This window comes from Myotis lucifugus, unplaced genomic scaffold, assembly GCF_000147115.1.
Source record: "Myotis lucifugus unplaced genomic scaffold, Myoluc2.0 scaffold_301, whole genome shotgun sequence".
Classification (NCBI taxonomy): Eukaryota; Metazoa; Chordata; class Mammalia; order Chiroptera; family Vespertilionidae; genus Myotis; species Myotis lucifugus.
Window position 1 is genome coordinate 413,773 of NW_005871349.1, and position 10,414 is coordinate 424,186.

At 38.9% G+C, this 10,414-nt stretch overlaps 1 protein-coding gene across 1 annotated transcript; it reads left to right on the forward strand.

Moving 5' to 3' along the window:
* The first annotated feature begins 401 nt into the window (after window positions 1–401).
* On the forward strand, window positions 402–7,708 carry CAV2 (caveolin 2). Its single transcript, XM_023763799.1, is given in 3 exon segments — window positions 402–499; window positions 501–611; window positions 5,345–7,708. Coding segments are annotated over 3 exon segments (324 nt in total). The 5' UTR covers window positions 402–437; the 3' UTR covers window positions 5,496–7,708.
* The last annotated feature ends 2,706 nt before the right edge of the window (window positions 7,709–10,414 follow it).

The following is a 10,414-nucleotide window of genomic DNA, read 5'->3' on the forward strand; positions in this document are numbered from 1 at the left end:
ACCAGGGGCTTTAACTTGCCCCCCCTTCCAAAGGGCGGGGCTCTGGATCGCGTTGGGATCCGAACAACCCAAGGAGCTTTTCAAGTGAAAGCCGGAAGGGCCTGGTCAAACCTGGCCTGAGCCTCTCCGCATTCCCCACCCGTCGAGGAGGTGCGGGGACCCCCCCTCTTTCTACCTCTGCCCCCACCCCACCCCACGCCACTGGGTCAGCCCCGCGGGGTCCGGGGACCCAGAACCACCAGCCGCGGGCCGCCTGCGTAGCCAGGAATTCTTAGCCTCCTTTCTGGGAGCCGACCTTGACCCCAGGAGAAGGTGGGGCACCCCTGCCAAGCCCTCCCGTTCTGCTCTCCCCGCCCTGAGGCTCCTGGGTCCCGGGGGCGCAGGTTTGGTGACAATTCCCGCATCCCCGCCCCCCTTCCCGCAGCTGGACTTTCAGGATGTGGATCGCCGAGCCCCAGTCCACGCACTCCTTCGACAACGTGTGGATCTGCAGCCATGCCTCTTCGAGCTCAGCAAATCGTGGTTTACAAGTTCCTGACCCTGTTCCTGGCGATCCCCCTGGCCTTTGCCGCGGGGATTCTCTTTGCCACCCTCAGCTGTCTGCACATCTGGTGAGAAGGGGCACCCCGGGTGTGTGGGGGGGGGGAGGGGGGTGGGGGGGGGGTGGACCAGCTTGGGAATGTTCTTTGCCCCCCTGCCCCCTGCCCGCCCCTTCTCCCAGGCTGGCATGCAGGGGGGACTCGCAGCAGCTCCTGACACCCTAGCGAGAAGGTGGGGGGGCCTTCAAAGCCTGTGCTTTCTTTAGAATCCTAGGGTGGGGGCGGGGGCGGGGGCGAGGAGAGCCACGGGCTGGGTTAGGAGTTTAAACAGAGGGGATGTCCCCCAGCCGCCTGTGGAGGTGGAAACTGGAGGCCTAGTTCCCTGCCACAGGCTGCTCTGTCTCTAGCTGTGTTGGGACTTGTACCTCTGGTTTGGGGCAGGGCTCTTAGGTTTTTTTCATCACTTCGTATGCAGTCACCACCTATGCTTGGGGTAAAACAAAAGCGATCTCTGAGCAGAATGCCAGTGACAGGATCACTGGAAAAGGATGGAAAACCTGCTTCCTGCCAGGGGCAAATGGCAAGAATGAGACCAGACGAATGAAAATTCAAACTGCGGGATTATGAAATGAGAAGGCCTCCAGATTCCCTTTTCACTTCTGAACAATTCCAGTTAAAAGGGAAAATACATACAGCAAACCTACTGGACATCGATAGGATACTTTGAGTAGCTTTATTCACACTCAACATGCATCATAAAGCTTTGGAGAACAGTTTTAAGTATCAAAAAGTTTTAAGGGACAATGCCACATTTTACCAAGGTGTTTTGTTGTTGTTGTTTTAAAAGATATCCACTTTATTGGAGAGGCAACAGTTGCCAAGCTTGTGCTTTAGTCCATCCAGGTCAAATGTGTAACCTCAGGTGCCGCCATGCCTTTCTGAATCATGGGATTGCTGCACCCTCACTCGTAGTGTGTTCCTCGTTAGAAGTTACAAAATTAGTCTCCATTCCCCTTTACCATCCGAATCAAGTTCTTCAGTCAGTTAGCTAGCTGTTTAGTTCAACCAGGAAACTTTACTGAATGCTTAGTCTGTGCAGAGCCCTGGGCCCGGCATGAGAAAGATGCAGGGTCTGCCTTCAGCTTCTTCACAGCACAGCAGGGCAGCTGGCTGGGTACAGAGGTGGATGCTGAGAAAACTCACTTAAACCTGTGGAGGAGGCCGGAGGCACAGGGAAGGCTATGTGGGCAGAGAAAAGAGTCTAAAAATGGTGAATAAAAATTCACCAAATAGGCAAAGGAGAAAGAATGAACATCAATTCCGTTTGATCACTAAAGATTGTAAACAGCTAAACTATGTTGAAAATGCCAGAAGACTGCTAAAGGAATGAAAATCTTTGCCTTTATATATCCACAGATCCACAAAGGCCAGATGTATAGTTAGTTCATATTCTGACATTAGCACATGGATTGTTTTTCATCTTCGCTCAAGGATATGTTTGTGGTTGTTGTTTTATTGTTATTATTATTATTTTGTAGAGAAAGAGAAAGGGAGAAAGAGAAACATCAATGAGAGAGTGAAACATCGATGGGTTGCCTCCCACACTCACCCCAACCAGGGATGGAACCCACAACCTCTTGGTGTAAAGGATGATGCTGAAACGAACAGCCACCCAGCCGGGGCAATACATGGATTTTTTAAAATTCCGCATATAAAATTTTGGATTTCTAATTAACTAAAACCAGTTATCTAACCTCTGTGTTAGTTTTCTCACTTTCAAAAATGTGAAAAACTGGGAAGCCACCGCATATTGTGAAACGTTGGCTACGAAGCTATTTGGAAATGTAGAGTGCCATGTTTATACAACAAAGCCAGGTTTTCCTAAAGCACTTGTGGAAGACTTGAAAACAAAAAGGTTTTCATTTTCTAAATGGTGGAAAGATATAAGTAAAACTACAATTAACCAAATGATGCTTCTCTCCACCTGGCTGTCCTGAGCACCATAGGGGTTTTTGTGTATGGTGAATCATCAAACCAGTTCCTTTTCAGCCACATGAAATGTATTATTTAACTTCAGCTTTCTTCTCAGATTGCGTTCATGTGGGACATTAATATTTAACCATCATACATGTGTCATCAGACAGCTTTGATTGCAAGTAGAGAAGTCACTTCAAACAAAAATGCTTAAAAGTTAGTTTATACCTGGATAAAATACTAGTAGATTAATCTTTAGAGACCTTAGAGAATATCAAACCTATTTGAGTAAGCTTGTGCACTCTCTCTCTCTCTCACTCTCTCTTGCCTCGCTCTTTCTCTTTTTTTTCTTTTGATAGGGAGTATGTGACCAAAGCTATGAAAACATCACATCATCACAACGGGTCTGATTTTTAAATTCTATAAAGAAACAAGTGAAAATAACAACAACAACAACAAACAAACAAAAAAACAACAACAACCCTGAACTCAGTCTGGTGATGTATCCCAGGCCAGAGTTCAGGTCATTAGGATCCAGGAAATTAGTTTGATTCCACACCACACTCAGGCTGAGGTAGCCACCATTTGGCGATTGCAAATTATTGATCACAAGTAAATCATACCAAGAAATGTTGGCTGGAGCTCTCTTACCCCTTATATTTGCTGGAATACAATTCAAATACCTGGTTCCTCTGATGGGAATGCAGCAGTATCAGTCTCATTTTCCGGAAGATTTTTTAATAAAGCAAATTGCTATGACAATTCAATCTGCATGACACTATTGTTAATGCAAAGCTAAATAAAGTCTCTGCCCTGAGAGCTTTATTATCCAATGGAGGAATATATGCTCTTATAAATTATAAGATTTATTTAAGAAGTTTTTGGCCCTGGCCAGTGTGGGTCAGTTGGTTGGAACTTTCATCCCATACACCAAAAGGTGCTGGATTCCGTTTCCCATCAGGGTACATACCCAGGTTGAGAGTTTGATCCCTAGTCTCATCTCTCTCTCTCTCCCTTCTCTCTAAATCAATTTTTTTAAAATAGAAGAAGTATTTAGGTTGGCCACATTGAGCCTCAACCAAGTTTTGGGTTATTCCAAATTGCCTGGGGTTTCTGAAGGGGTACTATCTAGGATGTTGAGGAAACAGTTTGTTTGAGATCAGAGGATCTTTGGAGTCTTTGATCCAAAGTGAGAGAACAACAACTTAAAGAAAATAACATTAAAATGAGTTCAGCACGTCCTATGAACTAATGTCAAGTGTGGGTACTGCAGTCTGCTGAACTGGAAAATCCACTTTTGTCCCGAGCGTAATTCCCTCTTAAGACATGGAAATCTAACAAGTTATGAAGATGATAAATCTCTTAGCCTGAGGAAGAAAGGCAAGCTAATTATATATTGAATGAAGTGGATTTGATTAAGAAGTTTTCTGATCTAAACTTAAGCCTTGTAGTATGTCAATTTGAGATTATTTTGTTATAATTGTTTTCATTCTGACTTCAAAATAGTTATATTTATTATAATGACAGCAGCATTTGGACATTTCAAGGGCACATAATCCTGATAGCCAGTCTCTAAGATTTCCAAGTCATACTTCAATTTGTAGTAATTTACCCAAAGCCACACATAAAATGAGAAACTAATGGAATAAGAAGCCAAACGTTGCCATCATTCAAGTTTCTATTCAACTCTTTAGCTCTGAAACACCTAGTAATTAATTTTCTTTCGAGATTGCTTCAAGTCTTTAGTATTTAGAACAAAACACAAGATAAGTATAATCTGTATAGTAAACAGTCAATATGAATAATTCAGTATTCTAAAAATATTGCAACCAGACAGTTGCCTGATCTTTCCTTCTCTTTGGAATAAGTACCATAGGCCGTTACTTAAGTCACATTTTAAAAGCAAGCCAAGAAAATCAATCCCACTTCCTGTGCCCACCCAGGTAATAATAAAAATTCCATTGAGGCTGCCGTCAAGGCCTGAGAATTCACAAATACCACTGTGCTCTAAGAGCACCACTGCAGCAGGAAACAATCTTCAGAGGGTGACAGAGAGAAGCCATATTCAGAGGAATATGAGAATATGCAGTTATTTCAAGAAGAGGCACATGAATAAAATAATTTCAATATCATCTAGTTTTTCTCACCTAAGAAATTGCAGGGCTCTTTTAACTATACCACACAACCCTTTTCAGTACATGTAATTATTATGAAAAATTAAAAATATAAATGTCAACAGATGGCTAAATTCACTTCACCTCATATGTCCTCACTTAAAGAACTTCGATTCTAGTAGGAAAGACAGAAATATAAGCATCTGTTTGTGATGCTTTTTTATACATTTGAGGATTAAGAAGTTTGTTTCAATATGTTAGAAGCACAAACACACACACACACACACACACACACACACACACACACACAAGCATTCAGCCCAGCCTGTCCTAAGGGGAAGTGAAGTGGAATAAGGCAACAAGAAAGGCTACCAGGAATTAGAACCCCAGAGAAATGTGAAGAGTTTGGCAGGTTAATGTTTAGGGGTAAAGGTCAGATAAATTTACAGTTTGGTTTATTTTTTGTTTTACTGATTCAGACAGCATACCACCCAAAGAAATAAGATTACTGTTTGTCATCTCCCTGCCTGACTAGTTTTTAAGCAACTTATCTTCTGTGCATCTTATCACTATGTGGGTCACTTTATTTTGTTTCAAAAGCTCAGCCAAAGTTAGGTGAGTTAGGCCATTGTTATATCTTTTCACGCATGTGCAGGAGCCAGTGGCCTTATTTGGTAACACCAATAACCCTTACACGTCTCTCCTCCTCCATTCCAGGATTATAATGCCTTTTGTAAAGACCTGCCTAATGATCCAGCCTTCAGTGCAGACCATATGGAAGAGTGTGACAGACGTTGTCATTGCCCCGTTGTGTGTGAGCGCAGGGCGCATCCTCTCTTCTGTCAGCGTGCAGCTGAGCCGCGACTGAACACGTGGTCCCAGGTCTGCAGATTTGGATACTGTCCTACTTCTTTGTTGTTACGGCATAAAGCGACTACTGTTCCGTTCATTCCCCAACTGTGCTCCTTAAGATGGGCAGCCACATTTAGGAATGTTTCTTGGCAAATTTTTTTCAAATAATGCTTTAATAATTAATAACCATGGATTTCATATCTAACTTTATAACCAGAATTACACAATAGGTTGACAACACTATTTTTAAAGGCAAACACTTTTTGCTTTAGTACAAAAGTATATCTTTTATCATGATGAATTTATAATGATCAAGATACATTTCTCTCAAATACTGCAGTGGTTTTTTTGCACAACTGCCATAAAAGTATGGAATTTCTTATTTTCTTACTTTGGAAGTAATACTTTGAAGTTACCTTTGCAGATAAAGTCATAGGGACTCTTAGCGATAAGATATACAAAGATTCTAGAAATTGCAGAAATGAAAGCATACAGTAGTGATAGGGGCTATCAAATATAATAAAACAAATGTGAAAATTGATTCATGCAAGTGTGTTCCTTTAAATAAGGTATTGTTAATCTCTAATCCTATTTAACAAGAAATTTCATTTTACTGTATATTTTGTACTTAATGTAAATGTTGCTCTAATCAGATTGCTTTCAAGCACTTTTATTATATTTGTGTTCTTGTTGAGCTAATATATAGAATGAGTAACTATATAGAATGAGCAGGAATTTTACTGCTGAGATTGCACTGTCGTGATTATGTAAGCATATATATCTTCTTTGGGAATAGAATGTAAAAGACCAATGTACTGGCTTTTTTTTTCTAACTTTATAAGCAAAACCCTGAAATGTTTTATGAGTAATGTTTATCTTAAAATAATCTGTATCCAATTTTTATTTTGTTTAGGGTATGCTTTCTCTCTTATAGTTAGAAATTAAACCAGTATGCTGCATTCCTATTAATGTTTCACTTTACCTTCAAGTAATATTGGTGCTATTTAATAACATTTTACAATAAAGCCTATTTCTTATACTTAAGTATCACAGTGATTCATGTAGAGAGACTTCCAAGAAATTTGTCAATTCGTTGGGTCCATGCTACTGAGCTATTATTTATAAATTAAACACTAACAGCTATAAACTTTCAATATGTTGTCTAACATGAGTTTTGTTACACAGTATAGAATTATTCTTATCATCGTGAACTGTAGAATCCTATTTTAATGTTATGCATTGCTTTTGTTTTAGAAATCTCATTATTCCAAAATGATAACTTACACAAATGATGTCTATGATGTGAGTAGTTACTACAATTTACACATCTTAAAAGTATGAAATGCTCAAATTTCAGGATTACTATAAGAACCTGAATTAACATTCATTTAAATATCTTAATAGATGACAAAACTTCATTCAAATATTAATTTTATTTTTCTAAATTGCCAGGACTGGTGAAATAAAGGATGATTTATTGGAATATTATTGGGGACTGAGGCAAATTAATGATTAAATTAGGAGACTTGTATTTTTCTGAAAGTAACCTCAAAAGAGGCTTTTAAAACTGTCTTAGGCCATGATAGCATCCTTAGAAAAGACACTCATGATCATTACCTGAAAGCATTACCACTCATTTGGCAAGTTTTAAAATAAAAAATATACACAAAGTCATATAACAAAATCAAGTAACTTTTAAAAATGATAACTATGAGCTCCTTATTTCTTAATAGCATTGGATACTTTCAAAGTGAATTTTTATTGAGATTTGCCATTAACTCTTTCAAAAACTGAAATTTTGTACCAAGTTGATCCAGGTCACATGTGCAAACATGTTTGTTCTTTAGCTGGTGGGGCTGAGAGGTGGGTGATTTGGAGACTTTCTCAATATCCATAATAAACTTTCTAAAAAACCCATAGATACATTCATTGCTTTTCTTACATTAAATATAGAACTGATCAATAAAGATTCTGTTCTAACTAATTACCTTCTTAAAAACTCATAATACATTAAAAAACATGAATTATTGCTTATTCAGGAATGTATTAGTGAAAATTATGAGATTGGTAATTTAATTTTTTGTTTTTCCAGCACTTACAGAGGTCTCCTATTAATTTTTCTATCATTGGATGAAAAGTATGGAATTGCTTGTTCATAAACCCACTATATTTCATCTTCTTCCTGAAATAAAGTCTCTTCCTAATCCTGAATAAACTGATATTTCTGTTTTCAGGTGTTTGTTTGTTTTTATGAGAAAGTAAAACAATATAAATCACATGTTCTTGGGTACTGGTACCATGAAGCCAGACTAGAGTCTAAAATTATTTCTGAAAAGTGAGTATGTGAAGTGTATTTGCTGATTCAGCATAGAATTTTCATTGTCAGTTTATCTGGAAAAGTGACCAACTTCTAATAATAAAGCAGGTGTCTGGCTTTTAAAAATGCTCTTTATAGTTTCAAAGAACTTTGAAAGTCCCTCTTTTCAGTCATCCACATCCCATGAATTTATTTAGAGGCCTTTCTTGGGAAGCTATTGGAATGTAATGAAAAAAGATCAAGCATCTGGATCCCAGTCTCAGCATTGCCTTTACTGAGGTGTGTCACCTACTGCAAATGGTTTAATCTTGGGGGTCTCAATTTTCTTATCTTTAAGGGAAGGATTGAACTAAAAAAATCTCTCAGGAGCTTTCTAGCTCCATGTTTTCAGTAGCTTCAGTCAGAAGACTTGGCTACGTATACAAAAACCAATCTATCTGTTCAGTCCAGGAATTTTTAAAAATCATGGATTTTCTATCAATTAGAGGGCTGGGTGCTATAAATATAATAAATAATGCATTCGTTTTTCACTCTTCAGTTGATTGTGAAACTGTGTATATGGCTTTGATTCTTCATGACAGGGATTCCTAGATTTATAACAATTTTAAGTCTTTATCATTGTGACATTTTCCCCAAAAATAATGTTACTCTATATTCTAAATTAATTAAAATTTATTTTATTTGAAGGTTTCTCTACCAAGATCACTGCTATACGGCCATGACCATTACTATCTTCAACTTTTGCCCAGGTAGTTGCTACAGCCTGTTAACTGGCCTCACTCCTAGCCTTCAATATGACCTTCTCCAATCCATCTTCCCCTCAAAACAAAGTGATCCCATCAAGACTTGCTGCTCAAAACTATCAATTGCATGTGCTTGCCCTTACAATAAACTCCAGACTTTTGAACAGTGTTTGCAAGGCCTTCACTATTGCCCCACTGTCACCTGCAGCAACTCCCTTCTGCAGCCCTCACTGAAGTGCCCAGCTCTTGCCTGCCCCCATGCCAGGATCGCTCTTCTCCTCATGGCAGTCTAACCCCTGTTTCTGAAACTCCTCCACATTAAGTGCCTCTTCTGTGTCTTCATATAAAATCTTGTACAAACTCCGATTATCACTTACCACCCAGTAAAACCAACCCTTGTTAACTAACCCTACTTGATTACTAGTTAGATTTAAAAGCATGACTTCATCTTTGTTTCCCGCGATACTGAAATGGTGCCCAACACTTAGTGAGCTCAATCAATATTTTTGAATGAATGACTATGTGAATAAATAATTAAAGAAAACTTGGGATGGTTTCAGAGCTAGGGTGGAAATCATGCTTCGACTTCAAAAATTTCATTTGCAAGAGGGGTTTGAAATGTACTAATTCTAGTAATTACTCCCAATTCTCTTATCTGAAATTTATTTCACATCTTTAGGGATATAAAACACTAACACTTAGAAACTTGTTTAGAAGCATACTTTCTGGCATTTTAGAATGTTGCTATTTCTTTATCCCATTTCCCATTTTGAAATTTATAATACTAAAGCATTGTGTTTATGGCATTCTACACTTTAGAAAACACAGGCCCATACATTGTCTCATTTAAACCCAGACCAAATTAAATAGTAAGCAGAGAAATCATATAAATAATAGCTCTACCCCTAACCGGTTTGGCTCAGAGGATAGAGCATTGGCCCGCAGACTAAAGGGTCCTGGGTTTGATTCCGGTCAAGGGCATGCACCTTGGTTGTGGGCTCGATCCCCAGTAGGGGGGCTGCAAGAGGCAGCTGATTGGTGTTTCTCACTCATCAATGTTTCTAACTCTCTACCCCTCTCCCTTTCTCTCTGTAAAAAATCAATAAAAATATATTTTTTAAAAATAATAATAATAGCTCTATTTCTGTAGCTTGAAACTTTATCATTTTAGAATGTTTAAGATAACAATAACTTAAAGAATTTTTACAAGGTTACACATTACTCTAAGAATTATTTTTTTAAATTATGTAGTGCTGCAATAAAAAAATTACCATGCTAATGCAATTTATGACAAATCAGGATTTGGTATATCTTTTTCCTTCAAGGTATATATTATATAGGGAGGACAAGGGAAGGAATTGAAGGAGGAGGGAGCGCAGGATAAGGATATACAAGTTATTGAAGTTATTTTTTAATATATTTTTAGTACTGATTTCAGAGAGGAAGGGAGAGGGAGAGAGAGATAGAAACATCAATGATGAGAATCATTGATTGGCTGCCTCCTGCACACCCCCTACTGGGGATCGAGCCTGCAACCCGGGCATGTGTCCTTGCCAGGAATCGAACCTGGGACCCTTCAGTCCACAGGCCAATGTTCTATCCAGTGAGCCAAACTGGCTAGGGCACAGGTTATATTTTTTAGGAATAAAAACAATTTGGGCTTCCATAATTTAATCAACCTAATTCCCCACCCCATCCCCATGCACCTCTAAATAGCCAAATGAGCAAAAGAAGGCACTTGTTGTATTTTTAAAAACATTTTGTACCCACTCCTTAGCTACTTTCTTTGGACTGATATCTGAAATGCCACCATTGGGACCTTAGACCTTGATGCTTTCTTAAGGAAAAGATACCCTTTGGGTGGGGTAACATATC